Here is a 25,549-nt window from a genome sequence, read left to right as displayed (position 1 = left end):
TAGACAGGCTTTGCTGCAAACTGAAGTGACCATTCTGTGAAAGTTTTGGTGAATTTAAAGTAGACAATGAAAACAGTGTTTCAAACACATTCCTTGTGATGCTAATTTAGCTGAAAAAGCTAAGCCTAAGCAGTTTAGGGTGGGCTTTCAACACTTTAAATTCTCTGTGCTGTTTTAGATGTTTAATAAAAAAGGGAACCACTCTCTTATCTCATCTGAGTATTGTGGTAATTTAAGAAAAGTTTATGAAATACTCAGTGCTATAGTAAGGAAATTCTTGACTTTGTTTTCAAAGACTCTACATAATGCCCTAAATAAAGACTTTGAGCCACTCAAAATATCAAATTACTGCTGACTATCTGAACCTAATTGGTCCTGTAACTAGGGTATTTATAGACCTGAATATTTAAAAAATCCATCTTGAATTATATGCATAAAGGAGACAAAGTTATAATACAGAGCTTAAATATTTTATTATTCTTCTTTTATATTCAGTGATATCTTTGTGATCCTAGTTCTAACAGAATTTCATGGGCATGTATGATGGAGTACAGAGGAGATTAAGTATGAATCTAATTTGATCTGTCTGGTGTGGATATGCACAATAACTCTTTAAAATTACTAACACATATTAACCATATGTAAGTTTTTGTTTTGATAAAGGAAAATTTAATAGAAGACATTACTTCCTGCTTTACTTAGTACATATTTCCCCAAATAAATCAATTACTAATCCTAAAACTATAGGACAAAATATAATAACTGTAACTTTATGTAATGACTATTCTTTTTAGAAGGAACCAAAAATAGGCTTCTTTGTTATTCACTTCTCCATTTGTGGGTTTTTCTGTTGGAAGTTACATATATTCCCCAGGTGGCTCTGTAACTGTGTAAACACATAGATTTGTATAAATGCCGTTTATCAGATTTCATTCCTTCTTTCTATGTACACAGTTGTACTCGAAGATATTTCCTCCTTAACTTATGGATAAATGCTGGTTTACACCACAAGGTTTTATCCTTTGTTTTGTGAATGTGGTTTTGTGCATTTTCCCATGAATATTTAGTACTGTTTTGTCAGTTAGAAACTAACACCATGCTGTGTCAATAAATCAAAACATGACAGGTGTTAAATGTTTCTTGAATCTTACTTGATTTCTTCTGAGAGGATTCACACAAAAAGATCTTCATGACACTTAGGTGTTCAAAGTCTGTTGATTACTTAGGTCCAGAAAAACGATGACTTTTAAAATTTTCTCCATCACATTATGCTTTTTATTTTATGCTTTTAAGAATTTATTTCTTCTGAACAAGATGATCTATGTAATTTGTCAGCACTAGTATACTTGCTACTAGGAAATATGTATGCATCAAAATATATTGTAATTATAGTTAATGCATTGAACATTGTATTTATTATAAATGGCTTTTCCTATTTTAACAATTACGATTCTTAATACTGCCTGGAAATGACAGTGTGAATACATTATAGATGCAATTAGAAGTATGCAATCAGTATGCAATAAATTTTAAAAGAAAAATGACTGTGTTTCTTGCTCTCCCTCAAACTCTTAAGATTTAGAATTGCTTCTGTTAACATGTGATAACAAAAATTTGTTCTGTGGTATGTTGAATTGCAATCTCTTTGTCCTTTCTTCTTGAGGCTGAACTGGATCGTTTCCAAGATACAAAGAGACTTCTTGATGACTATTACAGGGCAATGGAAGGAAAAAACCTAACAGAAGACACTCAAGATTTTGCTAGAATCCCATTGTTAGATATTATTAATAAAGAGCAGAAGGAACATCAAGATGAATCAAAAAGGTAGAAATGCAGTGTAAAATTATAAAAATATGAACAAATAGAATGTATTGATAGATTTTTGGAGTATATGGAATTATATATGTGTATATTTCAAAGAATGGAAAAATAAGATTTTTTTTACCATGGATTATAGTCAAATGATGAATCTCAAATCATTTAGAGGTTACATTTATCCATCATTTTTGCTTATTTATTTGTATCATATTCACCAATGCATCGCTGAATTGCAAAACATTTTTAAAGCTGCCTCAGGAGGAAATCTACTGTTATAGAAATGCTTCCTTCTTTCCTTTATTTTGCTGATAGTTTACAGCACAGTCCTCACATATGTAAGGTAAAGTATTGCTGTGGAACTTTGGTAGGTTTAAAATTCATGCCAATAAATAAAATTAAATGTTATAAATTTTATGTAAATGTAAATATAATTAATATTTATGTAATAACAGATTTAAATCAAAGCAACATGCACAGATGCACCAAACTGTATGCCATATTAAAAGATGAGGGATAACACCTGACACTTTCACAATATAAAAAATGCCATCAGTAATAACATGTGATTTTTGAACTAAATTAGAGTGAATTTAGAAATTATCTGAGTAATGAAACTATGTATAGCACATGTGAAATTCATCAGCAGATCTCACAGTCATTTGATTTAGTTTTATCAATCTGTTACTATTTTTTAGGTATTACACTTAAACTGGACAGTTTTCTTGCCATACACACACCTCATCATTATTGGTCACAAGGAAAGTTCCTCCATATTTTTTGCTATTGCAGTTTTTGAAAATAGCATTTTCATTCTTTCAGTGTATTCTCCAGTGTAGACATTAACACTTTTTATAAAGCAGTATGTAAATTATTCCTTACATTTTATTTTTGAGGGTTCCTCTTGTTTCTTGGAAAGTGCCTTCACGAGATAATACCGAGTCAGAAAACAGAAGTCGGCAGGAGAGTCTTAAGGATAAGAATTCTGAAAATGAAGTAACTGCTGGCAGGAATGATGAAAATCTTATTATTGATACTTGGCAAACGGCAGTAACAGCAGTATCAGATATGGTATGGAATGTTTTACTTACTTAAAGATTTCTGGATTGTATAGTCAAAGCCACCCCCATTCAGTAGGCAGACTACACACATCATCTTTGCACTGTGCATCTCAGTTTCATATGTCTTGCTCCACCACTGATATTTCTGTTGAATGTGTTTATAATTCTGTGAGGAAAATGTTGGAGTCTGTGTTTTCAACACCTCCATATTTTTAACTGAGCCTTTCATTCCATTACTGAGAAATATTTCAAATGTTGCCTCTGTATATCTTCTTCCATGATAAACTCTTATCTTACCCTTAGTAGAAGTGTGAGAAGATGGTCAAGTTTAATCCTGTGATGCAGTGTTTGCTCAAACGTTTCATAAATTCAGACCCGGTGGTTACATTCTTTTTTCTATATAGCTAAAAGTAAATTAGATGAGCTTTTCAAATGGTTGGTTTCTAGGTTAGATTTTTTTTCTCTTTGATAATTTAAAATAAATTAATTTCTGCCCCCTTACCATGTAACTCTAGGCTTGCTTTGTGTGCTGTTGATTCTTGCTTTTGTAACGTTTTCCTCAAGCACAGGCAATGACTGCAGGAATTAATATGTCTCTGTCTTGCATTTTTGCTGCAGTATTTTATTTTTGATAAATAATCAAAATGTAACCAATTGGTTAAAATATCTCCTTTACGTTTTTTAATCTGTCTGCTTCTCATCAAGTACTTTCAGCAAGTATAAGCTATTTGAAACAGTAGTTGCACAGAGCTGATACTATGTACTGTACTATGTGTGACTGTGGTGTCAAGGTAACAGCTGAAATAGAGTTTAGAGAAATGGAGGAAGAAAAAGAACATCAGCTAAACCAGAAACCTTTGAAGGCTTCACAGAAACAACCAGGCAAAGCGGCTGGGAAAGACACCAAAGGTGCCCAAAAGGCATCTGCCAAATCACCAAAAAAAAAAGGTATTTAAAATGCAGGCTTTGTTTTAGCAGTGCTTGAAAATACTGAATTGTAAATATATGAATAATACAGAAATTAATATTCTGTGACATTTAATTTGGATTTAATTTATCTTTTTAAAATGTCAAATGTGATGTCTATGTGAAAAGCTGGTAGTGATAAAGGAGGGGAAAGGCTTTTGAATGGCAATTGCATTTATTTATATAATCATGTGTAGTCATTATATGTAGAAATAAATATTCTAAATTGAAAGTAAATATTATTTTTTCTTCGTGTTCTGTATTGGAATGGAACAGTTAAACCTAGTTTGTCAAGTTAAAAAAAATTATATTAAATTCTCCCTACTTGACAGCTGAAGTCCTAAAAAAGAGCAGACTGAGGTAGACCTACCTCATGTAGGCACATAGGCCTGGCAAGAACCTGTCCCACCAGGTGAAAATACAAAATTTATTTGAAAGAGAGAAAAACTGGCAGTCTGCTGGAAGGGATTGTGGCATACAAGCCTGTTTATACTTTTTCTCACAACTATTTCCAGGTAGTTTATGTAACATTCGCCTTTTGTCTGCAATATGTCATAACTTCATTAGGAAGCGAGGCCTGCAGCCTAAACTTGTGTCTTTTGTCAAGGCATTCTGCATAGCAAGAGAGAGGTTCATGCCCTTTGGATGTAGGGTAGCCTGACATTTGGGTACTATATATATATACTAGCTCTAACTGCAGAGTTATTGTGCATAACACAATTGAATTTTTTTCTTTGACAGAAGTTTCATTTGCACTGTGCTCAGTTCTCTCTCTCTCTCTCTCTGGTTATTTCTGTCCATACAGAGTGAAGAAAAGCATAGCCTTGTGAATACTTAGCTAGTTCTGAGCCCTAGGGACCCTTAGGCTTAGTTTAGCATCTCATTTGGCCAAGAGAGTAGCAGATTTTTGGACTTCTAGAAAAATTTTGTGATAAAACTCAGCAGCTGTTGCATGCGAAGTGGCTAGTTTGGAGTTTGTGGATTGCTTCTTGGAAAAAAATTTTTGTTCAGACCTGGTACAAAATTATCTGAAATCACAGAACCAGAACTGTAGATGAAAAGCTGTGCATTCTTCCTAGTAGAAGATGAAGTATGAATTGATGGATTTGTAATTGAAGTATTGACTTTTATTTCCTTTCAAATACAGTGTTACTGTAGTGTTCTTGTAACAGGAGAACTCCCTAGGACAGAGCTATGGGCCGGTAACAGAGTGATACAACTTAACACATGTAATTTTATTGCTTCTAAAGTTAACGATTTGTTTTATGTTGAGCTAATGTATCATGCAAATATCATTATATTTTTTCTGTAACATCTTCACCTGGTCTTCTAGGGTAAAGCAATTACAAATATTTTAATGTTTTTCAGTAACAGTCAAATGTCTATACTAAGTAGATTTTAGTAAAAGTCACATGGCTACAGAAATCCACGCAGTCTCTAAAAACATTATAAAATACTTTTTACAATATCTGTTTATAGATAAATACATCAAAACAAGGTGGAAATTTAGATTTGAAAAGGCGTGAAATAACATGTCTTTCTATTTTTTTAATAGCATAGTTATTTTCACTGCTTTGATGGTAACTACTACAATAACATTTTTACTCTAGTTTGTTAAACTTGAATTAATTCCAGAAGAAACAAGTATTATTCAAAAGAAATTTATTTATGTTCTGATTGTGATAAATTGGTACATACTAGAGTCAAAGAGGACATTCTGACCATCTAGGATCAAACTAGAGGCACACTTATTCAGTCATGATTTTCCATTCAGAAATACATTTTAGGATGTTGTAAACCAACTTTGATACAGTTATATATGCTGGGGTATTTTTATGCAGTGTTAACCTGAGCATGACTTGCAGAAGTAAAACATATTTGTCAGCTGAGTATCCACCTATGCATGCTCATAAATGGTCACATTAAGTAAGCTGGAAAATGTAATTTTTCATGATACACAAATTTACAAGTAAAGTCCAAAGACTGAGAGGTCTGTTTTCCTGCAGGAGCAAAAGCCACTCCAGCTCCTATAGACCCAGAAGAAATAAGGAAGCAAGAACTAGCACTTAAAATAAAGCAAGAATATTTCAGTGCCTTGAAACATGAGGGTATGTTACTATTTGGTTACTTATATTGGTAGTTGATTGTTATTCCTAATTTTATTAGTATGCTACTCAATACTGACCAGAGACAGTAGGCAAAATGGATGGATAAGAAAGAAAAAGGAGAGACAGTCGTGTCTGGAGAAACAAGGAAATATTTTTTAATGTGGCAATCATCAATCATTCTGCGGTAAATATACTGAAGGTGGTAATATGATTTTCATTCCTTTTGTCTTCTGTTTCATTTAATCTAATTTAATTTGTCATGACTAAGAAAATATTCATCCTGAGAGAGAAGGTTTTGGATAAGTTGTTACTCACACTTCAATATTCAATTTAATTGGATTCAGTATTTGAAATGTTTTGTTCTGGGAAAGAATTTGTTGGCAATTGCACATTTCATTGATGTTTTTCTCTGATTCCATCCTCTGCAAGCAACTTGGGATTCAACCAGCAGGACACAGATTTTGTTAGTTCTTCTAAACTGCTTTATGGACAGATTCTTCCAAAACCTACATATTGTTCAGTCATTCTCTCTCTTTGTCTGTCTTACCCAGTAACTTTCAAACAAAATGGTTCATTTCGGCCAAAGTAGATGTCTGAAGAAAGGAAGTCCTAAATTGAAATTGTTTTGAGAATTTAAAATAGGTTTAGACCAGAAGAAAGACTGTTTTGTCATTAAAGGGAAGATAGAACCCAGCTTTTATTGTTTCTGTTTGGCAACAGTTGGCAAGCCCATCATCATATGGTACCTCTTTGATGGGCAAACGATTGCATAGCATTTTATTATGAAAGATAGAGAGCAAATAACAAACCACAGACTCATAAGGTTTCTTTAGATCTAGTCAGACCAAATACTTTTTCACCTACATCTTTCAATATGGTTTAATACAAAAGCAGTTCAAGAATAATTCTAAGATTCTGGGGTAATGAGAAGAATAGTAATAACTTTGAAGATCCTTATTGCATGAATTTTAGTGATTCATGAACGTATTTTTTTCATTACATTGCTTCATTTTCATCCTGTATTTAAGAAAAAAAGCCAAGAAACTGAGGAATGCTGAACATGTTGAGCTCTGTTTCCTATTTGCACAGGCACATAGCTGGTATTTGAGAATCATGGTTTTGCTTGCAGCTTTGTTATCCAGTTACCTTTTGGAAACTTGTAGTTTTCATTATACAGATACATAGAGTCTAGCAAAGGCACTGGTTCTGTACAGTTGCTAAGTTTTTAACACTGATTTCATATTTAATTTCTCTGTTGCATCAATGTACCTTGCCTTTAATTCTGCTAATGTTAAGGGAGCAGTTTTATCAGTTGTCTACCTCTGTACCTACCTCTGAAAACACAGGGAGACAAAAACTGTCATGCATTTACCTCTGTAACATACTGATAGCAGCTGCTGAAAGAGCATGTAGAGAAGCCACAAATACAGCAGGCTTAACTGTACTACAGAAAGGTGACTAGCCAGGCAGCAAGTTTCCTCTAAGGTACTTTTAGCTAAAAACAGTTAATTATGCTGAACTTTAGGTGCTTAGACTGAGAACACGCCTCACATTTTATAAATATTATTCATTATGACTTTACCATTTAAACAGAGACAGCCACAAAATCTCGGCTAGAACTTATAAAAGAAAAAGCTTTAGCATTTCTCGAGGATCTAAAATTTAAAGCAGAAGAGGCTTATAAAGATATGGAAATGTGGCTTGGATCCACCTTCTTGGAGGAAAAATCAAGGTAACGTGTATCAATTTTAAATAGGACTTTTTTTCCTTTTTTAAATCTAGACTATCCTAGTAAATATAGTTGTTTCTGGAGACAGAGGTAATTTGGAAAAAAAAAAGTCAAAAATAATAATTTTACTTAGTTTTATCTTAGAAACCTGAATACTAATAATTCATTTCTTGGCTGATTAAAATGTTCTGCTTATAGCTGTAAAGGTAATTATCATGGTATGCTATTTTTCTTAACTATAGGTTTAGCAGATTAGTGAGCAGACAATCAGTTATTCTATTCAGTAGAAATCTGTATCATTTCAGTACCTTCTGTCACTTTGAGTGTGGGATTTATTTTCTTTCCTATTTTTTACATGCACTGGAAAATTGCACCTATTGTTCTTATCACTCCATATTATATTTCTCAAAATTATTTCAAGGACCATTAAAAAAAGAGTTCTCCTTCACAATTTTTCTGTCCTAGTAAATAAAATGTACTTGTGATCACTATAGCACATTAGATTATCTGGCATAGAATGACTAATGTCTGAATCATTAAAGGGCTTTTCCTCTCTAAAGGAAAGGAGAGACTTTGCCCTTTGCAAAGGATTTCTGGCCTGTACTAACTTTTGAATCATACCTGAGACAGTGCTGCTTGATCCACATCAGGGTATGACCAAGAAGAGAGGTATAAATGGAGGATGTGAAGGCTTTCAACTTGCAATAGCTCAAAGAGGCAAAGCATCTTCCTTTTAGCCAGTTTTTTTTGCTCTCCCAAGAGGTGCTAACAAAGACACATTATTTACAGAATATCATATCCTTTGACCTGATACTCCAAGCCAAACCTATGTTTGACATTATAGACAGCTGATGTTTTTCCCTGTATAAGTGTATTAATTGCAGTTGAAAGAGGAGATCATACACCTCTCTAGAAATTGCTTTCATGGTTTTCCATCGCATCTCTTCTGTATCTTAGGTCTGACTTCATATGAATTTCTGACTACAGTCAAAAGATTTCTTGTTGCCAGAGGAGGAGTAGACTTCATAATGATTTTGGTAGTTACAGAATTAACACAGAGAGTTTGATATTCTTACTTTAGAAAAGCTTTAAAAGCACAAGCACATTAAAATTTAAAGCTACATTGTTATACTCATGAGTTTCTGAATTTGCACTTTCAGTGTTGAAAAACTGGTAGAAGTTGCACGACATCATATTGAGAGTTCTAGCAAAATCCAATATGAAATGACTTTAGAAGGAACAGAATTCTTCATCAATAGAGATGTAAAAATGGTTCCTGACCCTGTTCCTGACCCTGTACCTCCACCAGAATTTCAACGCATAGAAACCTCTGGAAGTAGTACTCTAACCATTTCACAACTTACTACACTTCATAAGCAGTTTCTACAGCTGGCACCTAAAGGTGAGAATTATTTTCCTCTTAACTCTCAAAGAACTGTTGTTTACCTACTTAAAATCTAGAGTAATTGGGAGCTTAGTTAGTTATCTATATTGTTAAAGATAGCATAAGTTGTCTGTATTGTTAAAGATGGTACTACAGTTGAAGATCCTGCTACATAGAAAAGCAAAGTCATAGTGGGGTGTATTGAAAATGAGAAATAACAGATCACTTGAAAGTTTTTAATGGCTTTCCTTTGTTTTTTTTTTTTGTCAAGACCAATGTTTAGTATTTTTCTAACAGGTGTCTCTGTAACAGGTTTTCAGTACAGTGTGTATCATGCTTGCTTTGCTTAAATATACAAGTTTTAAAATTGTTTACTAATTGACAGCTCAGTGAACTCAAGCTATATTATTTTAAAACACAATTTTAAAATTATCAGTATTTTCATGGAACTATTATATAGGGTCTGTTATAAATGCTAACTATTATATTCTTCAAGTCAATTTGTGCATATTGTTTGGGTGATTTGCAAGCATTAGCTCAGATATGTATCTTTTTTTACCTTTAAACATGCATTTGTTGTATATCTACCCTTTAATTATGGGAAGTTAAGGCTTAGGATGCCTAAAAAAAACTTGCAATAAGTTCCTGAGACTGTATAAATGTTACAAAGTAATTTAGGTAAGGCAGTTTTAAACTGAGACAGAAAATAGTTACACTCGTATTTGCAGAGTGTTTCATTACCAGTGTTCCATATTATAATTATAATTTTAGTATTATTGCCACTAAGATTGTGAAATACGATGTGTAAACAAGTGCTTACAATTCAAGATCTAACTCTTCCAGTGTAATAAGGCCACAAAGGCACAATGAAGTTGAGTTTAATTCTTTATTGGGAAATTGTTTTCATGTATATTTATAAACCAGTTCCAATTTCATTTTGTATATCAAACCATTTCAGGCAGAAAGATACTTACAGTTTTCCCTTAGAGAGATGCATCTTTTCTCTAATGTGGGAGTGTAGATGTGTGTGTAAGCATTTCAAAATCTTCTGTTGAGACCTATTCTGCAGATAGTATTGCATATATAATACCATATGAACCTAAAAATCTCTGTGTTTATAATCATTTACAGTGCCATAGAAATGAAACACAGATACCAGTTTGATTGTTACTTCCACTTAAAAGGTTTTTTTTGGTTTTAGATCATTCATGGCTAAAATACTAAAACTAAAAAATTTTGTCTATTACAAACTTTAATATTTTTGACATATTTAGGACAGAACAACCATTTTCTTTATTAATTTGTAATAATTAGCAAGAAAATAGCTGAAGTCTTTATCATTCTACAAAAGTTCCCTTTTGATAGTATTATATTCACTAAAATGACCTGACATGACTTGCATGACTATGTGAAAAAGGAAATTTCTTGCCTTAGCAGTCTTGACACAGTAAAATAATGCTGTTGCTTGTTCTCTGAGACAATGGGAAAGAATTATTGTTTAAAATAAGGTCTCATACCCCATGTATTTATTTTCTATTTGGTGACTATTAAGTTCAGATACTAACCTTCTTTGGATAGCTTAATTAGGATGCTTGCAGAAGCTGTGCAAGTCATCTTTAAAATACTTCTTCCCAGTCTCTTACACATTTTAAGACAGCATAAATCACATTCTAGGTTTCCTAAGGCAAAGACTTCATTTCGCTATAGACTCCTTTCTCTTCTAAAACATCAGGAAAACTTTTTATAGCCTTCTGTCTCCCCTTGCTCTATAGAATGGTCATCTCAGTAGTTTGTCTCTCACTGGACTAAACAGGGAAAAACACTAAAGCACCCAGCACAGTGGCAGTGAGATTGTTGAACAGCATCAAAGTAACAAACAAACCCCTACCTTGGAGAACCTCCAAATAGATCTATATTTGCTGCCAAACATCTTTTTTTTTTCTTATTCTTACCCACCCCAGCCTATCTCTCAGCATTCATAGTGGAAATCCACATAAAAAAAGCTCATGGGGCATAGGCTATTGGGCAAGTCTAAATAGAATAAATCTACCGATCTCCTTGTAGTACAATACAAGTAGTATTGAAAAATAAATTTCCTAAAGTTGTTCTGAAAGTTGGAAATTAGGCTTTTCTAAAGCATCATGGAGATTGCATAAAGCATATTTGTACTTAGAAATACAAGCAAAGAATAACAAAAGAGGGGTGATTATATTAGAATAAATTAACATGTAAACAGATTTTTCACAAGATATTTGGTAAATGTAAAAAGGAAGTCTTTTCAAGATATATTTAACATATTGCCAAAATTAAAGCTGAAAGTGGGAGTGACAGTATACTTTAAAACTGTTTGATATTAATGGAAGAATTCTTATGAACCAGTTTTGTGTTTCCTAGGAATCTAAAGTTTTAAAGAACTGCCGATTCTTCACAGACAACTTTGTGCTGTCCTGCATGCTTGGCTCTCCATGGAAGCACATTATTCTCCATTCTAAGCAACAATGGACAAAAAAACCAGCCTGTGCTGGGCCTTCCTACCTACTGACAGTCTTTCATTTGAGAAAGAAATTTTTTATTATTATTATCCCAAGTGCTATTGCGCAAAGTCAAGATGAGTCTGCACTTATTAATTTCTCTAACTTTTTGATCAAATTTTTAACAGTGCTCTAATATATTACCTTGGGTGTGTTTTTCACAGGAAGAGCTGTGACAAGTCTTAAATTGAGCTAATAACGTTCACCTTTTTTATTTTCTCTCTTCCAGTCTTTTTGAATGCATGCTTTTCTTATCAACAAAATTAAAATATCTATTAAAGCTCATCCACTTTGATTCCCTTCAGCACTATGGTCTTCTATAACCACATCTCTTGTCATTTCAATTAGCACACATATGGAATGTCTCCATTTTCTTCTAAAGCTGTTTCAGAGAATGCAATTTCAGTATGGTTTTGCATTACCAAGCAGATCAAAGTAGATTCTTTCCCAGATTTGTTCTCCGTCTTATGACTGAATCACACAAGAGCATTTTAAATTTTTTTCTTTTTCACAGGCATGATCTTTATGAGCCATTCCAGTTTAATTACAGATATGATTCTATAATTAGATAGTGAGACACCAGTCAAGTTTTAAAAAATTCTATATTCAATAACCAAATAAATGTTTAAAATACTTATGTATAAAGCTATCAAATAGTCTGCTAAGATGTAAAGATAAAGGACGACCAATAGCCATATTGCATTGCTGTTTGTTTTCAAATGTGAAGTTGTGAGTTGAATTTTACTGTGTTGGTAGATTTGGAGAGGACAGTTATTTTAAAATGTGCATGTAGTTCAGCTGAAATGTTACCTTTTCAATGGAATATTTATTGAGTCAGAATTATATGATTACCCCAGATAATGCTTTCTTTCCCCAAGCACTTTTGTAGAAACAGTTGAAGAATAGTAATTACCTGACTTTGATACTAATAGACATTGAAGTCCATAGGAGAGCATAGGAATAGTTTCATCATCTCTAACTTATATTTTTTAAAGACTATTTATCTTCAATATGGTTTTTTAAAAACTCTTTCTAGGTGAAAACTCAGTAATTCTACCAATACCTTAATTTACACCTCCTGTTATGTCTCTTACTAAGTTATGTATATTGTTTAATTTCAGAAATTTGTGGAACATTTTTAACATGTTTGTATATGTTTCTGTGCATTTGAATATATACATATATGTGTGTATATATATACACACACGCACATAGATATATATATATAAAAAATTTTAAGATTTCAGTCAGCATGACAGAGGACCTCACCCCTCACTACATCTGCACAGCAATAAAAGTGCCTTAATTCTCAGTGCTTCTAAGTTTAAAATCCCAATTTCTGCTATTTAATGAAAATTGGACATAGAGCAGGATCAGTAATAATTAGTGAATAAATTATGCAAATGTATGCAGTGAAGTTGACCTGTAGGGAGTGATGAGTCTATCAAGAACTTAGATGAAAAGTATCATGTTTTTGAGAATTCTGGCTTTTTCTTCTAAGCGTAGAAGTATCCCATATTACTACTGTTTAGAGTCCTAAAGTTAAAAGAATATAATACAGCCCTCAGGGTTCATTTCACTCTTTCATCCTTATAGAATTGCTGTAGAGTCTGTTGTGTGATTTGCAAGAGTTTATTATCCAAAGGTCTAGTCAGAAATTGCTATGGAAACATTTTTCTCAGTGAAAATAGAAGGAAATATTAATCTGTTCAAATGTTTTGGTAAAAATTGATGATAAGGGAATAAAGGGCAACATAATTCTCATCTCTAGTATAAGTTTACAATCTCTTAATATTTTGTTGCCTGTGTAAATTTATAATCTGAATGTTTAATAGACATTTACTACTTCATCATGGAAGTATGGAGATATTTTTAAACATTGCCTATAGAAAATACTCTACTGACTGGTGTAGCATTAAGAAATGGTCTCTTTTGTATATCTGCCTTATAACTGAGGCATAGTGATTGCTCTTTATTTAAATGTCACGGGTTCCATTTAAAATGTCACAGTCCTAGTTTACAGGGTATAGTGTAAAGTTTTGCTGCTGTCATTCATAATGCTCCTTTTTAAATGTTTGTTTTTTCTGTTTTCAGTTTCACTAGTGGTCATAATCTTAATATCTTCACTAACTAATTTTTTTCATTTTTTTGAAGTTTCTGCACTGTTTATTGAAACACGTAAAGGCTTGCCAGTCATTGTGTGTATCGGGGAATGATACTGCATTTTAAGAGGATTTTAATGAAAAACAATTCTACCTAGTGTAGCTTTTCCCACATTAGTTTTCTTCTTGATTTCATTTGGTAACAAACTTTATGTGAAGAAGTTCCTTCCTAAGTTGCTTCTTAAGTAGTACAAGCTGGCTTCCTTTTGCATCTTCTGTTCTTTCCATGGCACCACTGCAACAGGTCCCACCTTTTCCTATATTCCCAGTTTCTCCATGTGAATTGAAAAAAACATTGGAAACACTGAAGGCCCATCTTACAGGGAATATTATCCCTAACAGTGGATCACAGGTCTGATCCCTATTTCCCTAACCATCAGCAAATTTCCACAGGATTCCGTATGCCTAAAGAAGCAGGAGGCACTATGCAGGTGTTTAAATGTTTTTGTCCCTTACACCCTTTTTACTTCTCAAGTTTCACGTCCATTTCTCCAGCCCGACACCTCTTTTTCACCTTACCTTGTGGTTTTGCATCTACCTAATGAAGTTTTTTTTGTGTGTTAAGAAAATTTTTCTTCCACTTTTCCATTCTGTGTATGGTACCTGGGCACATGTCAGAAAAACCTCCTGAGATAGTTCATTTTGCTGTCCATGTGGAACCACAGCTGCTACCTCGGATTTTAAGTTCTTTACAAGAACCATTCATACTGTAAATTTATTTAAATTGCATGTTCCTAACGTTTTTTATTAATATAATGGCCTTTCAGGGTGCTTAGAATAGAATGGAACAAACTGTCAAATTTTTTGACAATGAGAACAAAAAGTTCTCACAAATTGTATAATATATATATAAAAATTTGCTCCTCCTTCTAAAATAGAAAGGAATGGAATACAAAAACTCTTTTTCTCAAGACCTTTGAAAGCACTAGAAATAGCATTTCTCTCTATGATTAGCTTAATGTACTCATTAATTTTGCTTCTTGACGTACACATCACAATAAGTAAGGAGAGTCAGATTTTAGGTCATCTGCAGGGTGTTACTTTTGTTATTTCCCAGTGAACAAATAAATTTATCATTTTATTGCTTGCATTCTGCATGCAATTTCTCTTGCTTTTTTGATTGCTTTCTTTTCAAAGTCCTAAAATTATGGTAATGGTGTACTAAAAGAATCATTAAATTACTAGCCAAAAGTAGGAGATAAATGGGATCTAGAAATAAAATTTTTAAAATGTCAGCTTATGGGATTTGCTCCTACAAAACACAAGGGTGACCATCTTCCGAACAATTGGAGAAAAGTTGGGAATAATCTCAGTGCATTAAGAATGCATATACAGTTATAAAACCAGTAATAATATCATTTTCAGCTAAATACATTTTAAGAAGATCATGTCAGCTACTATGTAAGCATCTTAGGCATTCTGTGTCAGGTTTTTGATTATGTATTTACAGACTTGCTCCAAGTTAACACTTCTGCTAATGCCAGATATGATGGACATTGCAATAAGTTTGTCACTTTAGCAGTATTTTATAGAGAAGTTTTGCCTAAAAGACCATTCTGAATTCCATTTCATAACTTTGCTCTTCCCTGTTTCAAAAATAGCATTGATGTTGCTGCACTTCACGGGTTGCATACTGTGACAAACTTCTAATAGTCAAAATCCAAACTGACTATTTCTTACAAGAATGCTTGGCAGCCTTCAAATGATTTAGGAGTAGATCTGCTTTCCTTGTTCTCTTTCATGGCTGTTCATTTCAGGTCACACTCTAGTGCTAAATTAGTGAGATAAAAATGGACAAAAAAATAAAAGATGCAGCTGATACTTTTTAAAATAAAAGTTATTTTATATTTAGTTGTTTCTTTTTAAATTATAGCCATAAGAGCACTGAAGCAATTTAAAAGCAAGACTAATTCTTCTAGCAACAGAGAAGTTGGTGACAGAGGGAAAGAGATGAAAGACATGGAACATCAGAAAACAAAGAGGAATCACCAGTTTCCAAAAATATGGCTAACGAAATACTCCTGGTTAAAATACGATGATGAAAAGGGAATAATGTTTTGTGCACCATGTCGTAAACATAATGTGGATTTGGGGGAAAATATCCATAATTTTTGTTCTGGTACCGATGACTTCAAACTTGAATTTATAAACACACACCAGAGTAGTGAAGCTCATGCTTGGGCTACCTGCATGGAAGCTGCCAGTTCTGCTTCACCAGATACAGCTTCTGCTGAAGAGATGTTGAAGAGCATGAACTCCATAACACTGGGTAGAGTAGAAAATATTTTTAGAAGATACCATGCTATTACTAAATCTGGCTCTCCCTGTACAGACCCTGATGGAATGTGCAAACCAGATAAACTTTAACATGACCTTTCTCAGACATATCCTTCTGAAGACTTCCCTACAGAGGCAGAGCAGATCCTCTTCCCATTCCTGATTATTAATTGCACAAATCAGTCTTCCCATAACAGGTACTCTTACAGACAGGATGTGACTAATATGCTTCATAGCTTGAGCTACTTTTTATTTCCCTGCAAGAATATTTGTAAGGGCTGCAGTAAGAATACTGTATCTTGATTTTTAGTCTAGGAGCTGAGAATGAGTATAGTTTAGAGAATATGTATTTTCATAATTCTACATATTCTAAATGCACCTTTCTAAAGGTAAAGCATACCAGCAGAATATATTTCTGCCATTAAGGAAAAAGCAATTATTTCTATCAAAAGATAGCTAAAATTAAATCATTAAAGACCCTTCGTGGTTCCTCCAACAGCATATGAAGTTGTACTACAGGTAATTTGGGAGAAATGAATATGAGGTTATTCACCTTTGAATCAACGCTCTGTTAAATCAAGATAACTCTGTACTTTCAATATAAAATGTCTGTAGTAGAGCAGAAGATATCAAATGCCTCACACCCTACTGTGCTACTCAGCTCTGCTCTGCACTGTGCTATGCTATACCACACACACACACACACACACACACACATATATATGCATAAAGTCTCTTTTTGGTGTTTTGCATAGATGTTCATGCTGCTTCTGGGTATAAACAGTATGTCAGAAATTGAGTATGTTTTGAAGGAATGCCTCATTAAAGTATGTTAGTCCACTTCAGGAGGGCTAATCTGTAGGGGTCAGAAACAGAGATCAGTACTGTGCATTGTAAAAAATATCTAAACTTCTGAATTCTCAGACAAAATAAAAAGGTTTAGATATACTTTGCCTAATAAGCAGCAGGATATATTTATACTTCATGGATTACCTTATTAGACATGTGGCTTGTTCTATATTAGAATTGTGAATTCTAAGGGTTTCTTTTAAATCACATAATACCAGGAGGGTCCTTTCCCTCAAAGTTTTCAAATGGAGATTTTTAACTATGTTGAGATTAGAAAAAGTTTGAAAATGTGTCCTAAGGATGTCTAACAGGTGAAAACAAAATAAGAAAGAATTACCAAAAAACGGTGGTTCTGTATGTACTGTAACACTGAAGTAATTTCCATGATGCAGGACGGGGATGTGTTTTCTTATAATCTTAATTTCTTCCATGAAACTATAAGTCCTTCAACCTCACATCTCAAGAGATATATTCTAAGCCTGTGGTGATTCTTGCTGCTTTCTTTTGGGCAGTCTTTAGTTTACATCCATCCTTCTTCTTGTATCGGTTCCAAAGTTGTATTGTAGCAGAAGCCTTAACATCTGCGGGGAAAAAAAATATTATTTCCAATGATTTCCCATGCACTTTCTTGTAATATTGTAATCGGCTATAATCCTTAGAGATTTTCTGTAGAAATTTTTCCTTTGGCAGTAAGATTCCCTTTGGGACATTTATTCAGTCCACTATATCAGCCCAGTGGGGCACATGACATTTTTCTTTATTGAATAGTGTCCTTTTATTCTAGACTTTATCTCCAAATTTTGAAGTTCACTTTGAATTCTAATCTTGTTCTCTAATATGCTTGAATTCTATTCCTGAATTGTTTTGTCTGCAATGTAATAAATGTATCAATTTGTGCAGTCCATTTCCAAAGAGTACTTTGGTCTGTTTCTGGTGAAACTTAGTCACTGAACCATCTCTCTAGTTTTTCAAAATCTTAATGAATTCTTTTTACAAGATGCCTGCTACTCCTTCTAATTAAAAATGTTTCATTTGCTATTCAGTCTCTTACATTATTCAACTAAAACTTATTAGTTTTGATTTCTTTTATTTTGTACTTATGAAAGGATTTTGTAAAGACCATACCTGTTTTCAAATGAGTCTCTCTAAGTGGAAGAAGACAATTCTGGGAATTGTTTTCCTTTTTCCTTCCTAGAGGACATTATTTTCTTTCACTGCTTGCAGACACCAGTATTTTTTTCTGGGTACTATCTGTGTAGCTGCCCTTTCTCAGCATCTCTCCGTGATTATGAAGCACTGACAGCCCTTGAGCTGAAATGATGAGTCACTCCTTGTTTGGTTTTATAATCAGATACTCAAAAACACTTCTGTGCTCTGAAGTATATACCCAAATCCACTAAGTCTAGTCAAAATGTCTAAAAGCACAGTGAGAAATGTATTTCATCCCTCATGTTTATGAGGGATTTCCGCTGTTTCTCTGAGACTCCCTCATTCCTCCTGCTTATGTCAGTAGGAGGAATTAAGTCACAGTCCATTTGAAGATTTTGAACTACTACAAGTTTGGAATTGTCCCTCATCAGATGTTTCAGGAGGAGGTAGTAAAGTAAAAGAAATTGCCCCACACATCAGCAATTCTATAGTTAAAAAAATGGTATCGTTTATGTAAATCGTGAGTAGTGTTTTAGATTGCAATCCTTTAATCCCATCTCAGACACTAGTTTTGATGCAAGTTCTTTAAATTCCTTGTCCCTCAGATACTTTCAGTGTATGTTTCTGAAGTCATGTAGCTTCACAAGAAGTGATAAGAGGATATTAGTATCCTTTTAGAATTCTGTGAAGAAAATCAAAATTACATTTCATTTCAGGAAGTCAGAAACTCATAAGAAATACAGGAACTACATCTTTTATTGTCATGTAGGGAAATCATAGTAAGAGTTGAACAGTTTAAAACATAAGATGATGTGACAGCTAAGTTAGATTGCCAGTGATCAAATGGAAAGGGAAATGTTTAGCAAAAAACAAAATAAAAATTACTAGCTGGGCTCTTTGTGGAAAAGCACTAGAAAATCTGAGACTGCAAAGATGTAAAAATTTTCCCTGTTGTTTTTTGTTGTTTACTGGCTCCTTCATGGACCATAGCCTGTTTTCCTCATGAACCAGTAAAATGTTACCCAGTTTACTGAATCTTCTATGGAGTGTCCCAGTGATGATGCTCCTGTGATGCAGGCTTCATTGGCAGGCTATATGGAAATTATCTGATTCTTGAGGCTTGAAGTTTATACGAAAAAAGCAAATTTCTGTTTACTTTAAAATTTTTATTATAGCAATCCAAGGTACTTCAGGAAGCAGTACATGGTTTATCACAATTTTTAGAAGTTCTTTCTCAGTGAAGATAACTCAAAAACTTCCAAGATGTGACATCAGAACACTGATTCCAGTCTGACAGTACTTTTTCCCCCAGCTTTTGCTTTCATGCTGAAATTTGTGGGAGGATACAAAGGCTTCAAGTCCAGGTGTTTCTCCCTTCCTTCTTTCTCCTGTCCCAACAGACTGAGCTTCCCAAATCTGTTTTTGTTCTCTTCTCTCCAAGCTTATATATGTGTAGGATTTCTCTGCCGTATTAAGATTTGTTGAGGGCATTAATCCTGGTTTTCCTGATTGGAGATAAACAGGTCTAGAGGGAGGCAGACTACTAATTCTAATTGGCAACTTGATTTTGAATAATGACATAATGAAATTAATATTCAAACACATTCTTTATATTCCTATCACATATCTTTTTCATAAATCTAAATTTCACTTCACTGTTTTCCTTCAAACAAAGTGTTTTAGGCCATAGAATGTGCACAGCTTTGCCTTTTCAAATAGACAAGGAGTTTGACTGGAAAAATGAAAAAAGTAAGTCTTTCCAGTATTTCACTGATTGTGTTTGCTTTTAAAGGTAATCTGAAAACTCCTGTTTTGATGCTATGGAATTGATCACAACCTGATCAAATCAGCTTTATCTCTCAAAATTTAAATAACTTGAAATTTATTTCACTTTTTTTGTTGTTACTGCAGACAGTGAAATCTAACTGACCCAGCAAAGTCCATTTCTGAAAGAAAAGACTCATATCTGTCTGTTAAAATTTTTATACATAATTTTGTGTTTTAATACCATACATGAAGTTTGAAGTTTCAGTTTGCTCATAAGCAAATCTATTCCTGCTAAAAAATAAATAGGATTTGCTGCACTCAACTGATTTTTTAAATAGGATTTCTTTAATATAAAATTAATGGAACTATATTTAACTCCCACATGTGAGTTCTGAGAAGCTTTTCAAACAGTTGAATTTTGTTTCTGAGTTCAACAGACGACAGTGCATGTTTTTCACCCCATTCTCTAGCATACACTTGCTTAAAAGAGAGAAGATTGGTTAAAATAGAGCAGAGTGGAAGAAAATGTTGGTAGGTATTCAGTGCACAGAACTCTATGAGATTGGTGTCTGTGAATGCTCATTAACTGTCAGTGTAGACCGTGTGAGGATGGATTAGTGATCTTAATGCAGATCAAGACAAGTACCAGAAGAATTGCAGTGCAGCGAAATATTTTAAATTTTGCTATTAGATAAGTCACATATGATTAATTTTAAATGAGGAGATTTTATGTTTGGTTGGGAAAATGTTAGCATTATCAATGCTGCATAATAGGAAAGTAAATAACGTTCTCATATGGTCATTAAAATTTGAAAATAGATTTTTTTTTTAAACAGAAGAAGTCTATTTAAAAGGCTAAACATATTTCTACATTGATTTTTTTTATTAGGTTTTATACCAAAGAAAGTATTTATTGAAAGTGTTAGTGGCTTGGTTAATTTGAATCTTGGAATAAATTGCTTTTCTGATGCATGGAAGAACTTAACACTTGCAGATGTAAGTTAACCCCTATATTCTCTTGAACTGGAATATGGGTGTGTGTAGAAGATGCAGGGTTGCCCTTAGTATGATAAAATGAAGATTACAATATTATAGGACATTACCAGTTTTTCTTTAAAATTCTTCTGTTTCAGTAGGGAAGGATCATGGAAGTCACTGTACCTGCCATTTTGTCAGTACTTTATTGATTTACAATTTGCAAATTATATCAGTTCTTAAGACACCATCCAATGTTTTCAGATTTAGAAACATTAAAACTTCCAGATCTTCCATACTGAATTAATTTATCTTTCAGATGTTGCTTGTAAGCCTAGAATAGAATTAAATTATTAACTTGTTTCAGTATATTTTGATAACTATTTCTGACAGTAAACTATGACTCACATTAAGATTTTGATTGGATTTCACATGAGTCCACCACTTTATTCAGATATTCTTCACACAGATGAATTGCATGTGTAAAACACTTTAATGCTAGAGTGGTCCAGTTCCAGTGAGTTTAGTGAAAACTAGTCACATCTGTAATCTTGACTATATAAAAACCTAATCTCAGCACAGGAAATTAATTATCCACGGAAAGCTATCAGTCAAATATTGTGTATTAATAGACCAAATGTGCATGGATCACATGTTCTGTATTCTTTGAGAACTTTTAGTGCTTATAAATCCTATCTTTATTTTAACAATAGAATTTTCTTTTCTTAAATTTTAAAATGAGACTTTAAAATTTATTGTGGAAGCAAGAACTTACTAACAAAAGAATATCCTCAAAGCATAAGCTAAGTTATATATAGGTGCCTATTTGGGCACTCAGGGTGTTTATTTAGAGAGATACCAACTGCACACGGCCGTCGACACACAGTGGCCTATTTTGTTTTGCCCTTTATAGAAGTGTGAAACCTCACTGCAGAGCCTTGCACACCCCGTCCAGGAAAATACCTAAGGATAGTTAGGATACTGAGAGACTATGTTTATGTACATTTCTGAAAATATTTGCTGTTTTGGTTTTATAGTTAGAAAATCTGGCATCTGAATTCACAGTGAAGTCAGAACTTACTGACTGGCGCAGATTCTTGCTGGCAGCAGCACAGCCTTGGCCAGTGCCATCTGTGACACAACTCCTCAAAACACTGCATGGCTTCAAGTCTGTGGATGTCACTGGATCAGGCTTCGTTACACAGGAACACTATATGCAGGTTATAATAATTTTATTTTTTTCAATCAAATTTTATTTTGCTAAACTCTCTGAATTGAATGATATGTTGTTTGTTTTATTCACCTTGAGAAACTCAGTTTGCGTTTTAAATGCTTTAGATCTGAGGGAGCTTTCTTGTGAAAAGTGTTTTCAGGAAACTGATGGCCTAATATGTATCTTGTCCATAGTTCCACAAATCAAGCTAATTAAACGTACTTTTAACTTGATTTTCATACTTTCCCATAAATTAATTTCAAGTGAAAATCACTTCTGTTTTAAAGAAACCATTTTGTGTGCGCTTTGATGATTATTAACTTACTTGACACTGAATAATATAATTTGCTCCAAGTAAAAATAAGGATTTCAGTTTCATCTCATCAGCTGCATTTTAATTAAATGTTTCTAGATTTTCCCAATAATTAATTTTCTCAAGTTAAGATCATTCTTCAAACCTTGAATACATGGAAAATTATAAAATTCTTTGATTGTTTTTCTGGTGACAACTTCTATATGAATTGTCACACAGTTCAGCAAGGTTTTTCAGGAGTATTATGAATACATTTTTGTTCTTTCAGTAAAATTCTGCTAATTTTCACTTACTTTTACTTTGCACTTTTAATCATACTTAGAATGATACTTGCTGTTTCACTCTCTTAGGCTATACTAGGTTTAAGTATCATATATGTGCACATACAGGTGTCTATAGATACTCCAGTCTTGCTTGTTTCTGTAATTGTTTGGTGATATTAAATATAATTTTCCAGCTGTTTTGAATAAATTTCACAGAACTGTTATTGTAATTGTAAGCACTGGTTTTTAAAGAAAAAGAAATAAAAGCTGTGTTAGTTCAGAGGCCTGTCATTTTGAGAATTTCTTTGATGGATTTAAAACATCCAGGAGCACCTGCCAGTGCCTGCCCACCACAGACATTCTAAGAAACAAACTCTGCAAAGCCAGAAAACACACAAAAAATGCAGGTCTATGTGCATTTATTTTTTCTATTGTTTTAAGTTTTACTGAAGAGCTTAGAATAAGCTAAAAGTTACAAGACATGCAGACCAAGAATGTACATTTTTAGCACAGGATCCTGTGTCAAATATAATATTAACTGAGCAATTAATTTAATCACTTCAGTGTTACAAGGTAGTAAATATGCAATAAACAACTGATTTTAATAACCTTCCACTGGGAATTTGAGCTGCTTCACCTGTCCTCTCTCTCTGCCCCCATATTGGTAAACGACACAGTGGTGGGACCCAACTCCAGGTAATGGTGCTGGGTTGTCCCTACTGTGATGTTGTTTGTACAAACTGGTGTGGTTTCACACAAGTGAGTTTTTCTGTAGGAAGTTTGTTCATGTCTATTCAGATCTAGCTGATCCTTCCTGTGTCTAGAGTCTAGTTCTACAGAATTGGTTCTGAGCACTTTTAATTTACAGTTGTAGCTCTGGCTCTGTAGGGCATCTTGTTGGGAGCAGGCAAGCATGGGAACAGCCAAGCCTCCATCCTTCATTATACTGAATTGTTTTTCTAAAAGTTTTTTCTAAAAGTCTGGACAAAACCTGTAGGGGATATCCTAAAAGGAAGAAACCAGTTCTTGCATGGAAACTGCATATCATATCTTCTTCAGCAGCATAGATTTACAACTACATAGTTAATTTTCACTTTTTTCAAAAGCATACATTCACTTCTATCCTAAGTGATTTTCTCAAGTATTTGTTACATTATACAAACAGCTACTTAATTATTCTCATGTCATTGTATATTAATAAAAAACTGTAATAATAGCAAATTCAGTTTGATTAAGTCCAGAAATTAGGCTCTCAGTAACCTATGTGTTCAACAGCTAGAGTATAAAAACCACCTTATTTCAACATGTGAAAATAAACAAATTTATTTATTTATTTATTTATTTATTTATTTATTTATTTTTAAACTCAGGTTGGCTTATGGTTTCATGGAAACGAAGATCTAAGTATGACAGAAAGCTGTGAAGAACCTGTGTCTTTAGAAAGGCTAAAACACCTCAGAAAGGTAACTGAAAACATAGGTATTTTGAAGAGATCACTATTTAAACATAAGAGGTCTCATTTCAGAGGGTTTTAGGTCTCTTTTTTCTTTAATAAGTGCTGCATTTTTTTGATGTTTTTTCCCGGTCAAGTGGTGCTTCAGAATAATGTAGAGAGGAATCCAAGAGTAAGCCTTGAGTATTCTAAATCATAGTCTTCTCAAAAGACTTAATTACTCCTGTTCTTGGTTGAATGACATTAATTTTGCTACACAGCAACCAGCTTTGTAAAGAATGGGAAGCAAATGATCACTGCATCTGAGCTCATAAAATTTTCCATGAAAGAGGAGGCTAATAATAACCTGAATAAAAAAAAATACTTTGAACATATTTGTCATGATACAAGGTTTTATTGATTTCTCCCTTTTCTGAGAAACTCAGTTTCTGCTTCCTTGAATTACTTAACACACATTTATGATTTATCGCAGCCTTGATTTGTACAGTCTCAACATGTTCTTAAGTATAGTAGCTCTTAGCAGTAATTACTGTATTTCATCCTTTTCTCCATAGTCCTTGATTTGTATTTCATTTAATTCCACTTATAGACACTAATTTGCTTGGTTTTGCCCTTTCATAGTTTTTCTTCAGTTTATTTGCGGATACCAAAACAGACCCTGCTCTGCTGGACTATATTGAGATGCTGCTTTATTTTGCCTCCCACTCTGATCCAGTTGAAGGTGTATACAGAGCACTTAGCATTGCTGCTGGAACATATATTCACAGAAAAAAGGAAGCTTCCCTTCCATGTGTGGTAAAACATTACAAGAAAATACTAGAGAATAGTAGTAGTACTTTCAAATTATAAATTAACTAGATTTCTCTATGTTTATTTATCCTGGGTAGCTCCTGTCCTTACCAGTAGTCTCACTGAATTCATGGGAACATTGCACTGGTAATAATACTCAGATGGATTCTTTCAAAAGTCTGGAAGTTTGCTTGCCAATAATGAAAGTTTAAGATATTTACTGATGAACTACTCCTTGTGCATATGAATGGAAGTAATTCTGTTGCCTAATTGACCAGCTGTCAGTTCCCTGGAATTAGACTACAGTGTGACTGATAGTAATGTTATCTCAAGATGCACGACCTGGTATTATTGCTGGTCTTACTTTATTTTCCACTAAGTTTCTTTGGTGTATTCAGACACATCTTTGTTGTGCTATTTCCACGTGTTTAGGTTTAGCTGTAAAACAGAAGGTTTAATAATAATTAGTTTAATACAAAATAATTTTTTAACTATTTTTTCAGCCATGATGAATGCATTGTTACATCAAATGAAACTCATAATTTCTTAGCATTTCTGCAGTATGTTTTTATTGTTAAAGTTGTATGTTTTATTGTTAAAGTCTTAAAACTAGTCTACTGCATGCATCAGTTACTTATTAGTGAGTACTTATATTTATTGAAGTAAAAGTCATTTTTGGAGACATAAATTATTTATCTGTACACGCCTTGGGAAGAGGTTGCTGCTCAAGATAATAATATGATTC

General features: G+C 33.4%; 1 protein-coding gene across 13 annotated transcripts in view; it reads left to right on the top strand.

The window, feature by feature from the left end:
• SPEF2 (sperm flagellar and cilia associated 2) overlaps positions 1 to 25,549 on the top strand; it is a 73,153-nt gene that overhangs the window by 39,427 nt on the left and 8,177 nt on the right. For 6 of the 13 annotated variants that reach the window (XM_088155969.1, XM_088155966.1, XM_088155968.1 and 3 more), the window contains 10 exons: positions 1,664 to 1,824; positions 2,712 to 2,886; positions 3,668 to 3,824; positions 5,849 to 5,950; positions 7,544 to 7,682; positions 8,840 to 9,081; positions 20,688 to 20,794; positions 21,811 to 21,993; positions 23,933 to 24,025; positions 24,637 to 24,810. In XM_088155969.1, coding sequence (XP_088012095.1) covers positions 1,664 to 1,824; positions 2,712 to 2,886; positions 3,668 to 3,824; positions 5,849 to 5,950; positions 7,544 to 7,682; positions 8,840 to 9,081; positions 20,688 to 20,794; positions 21,811 to 21,993; positions 23,933 to 24,025; positions 24,637 to 24,810 — 1,533 coding nt within the window. Of the gene's footprint in view, positions 1 to 1,663; positions 1,825 to 2,711; positions 2,887 to 3,667; positions 3,825 to 5,848; positions 5,951 to 7,543; positions 7,683 to 8,839; positions 9,082 to 15,629; positions 16,231 to 20,687; positions 20,795 to 21,810; positions 21,994 to 23,932; positions 24,026 to 24,636; positions 24,811 to 25,549 lie in introns of those variants that run through there. The other 7 variants (XM_088155970.1, XM_088155967.1, XM_088155974.1 and 4 more) reach the window with 5 other exon arrangements.

Source organism: Sturnus vulgaris, chromosome Z, assembly GCF_052056855.1.
Source record: "Sturnus vulgaris isolate bStuVul1 chromosome Z, bStuVul1.hap1, whole genome shotgun sequence".
Lineage (NCBI taxonomy): Eukaryota > Metazoa > Chordata > Aves > Passeriformes > Sturnidae > Sturnus > Sturnus vulgaris.
The sequence above is the reverse complement of the archived record's forward strand: the minus strand, read 5'-3'. Positions and strand labels throughout refer to the sequence as shown.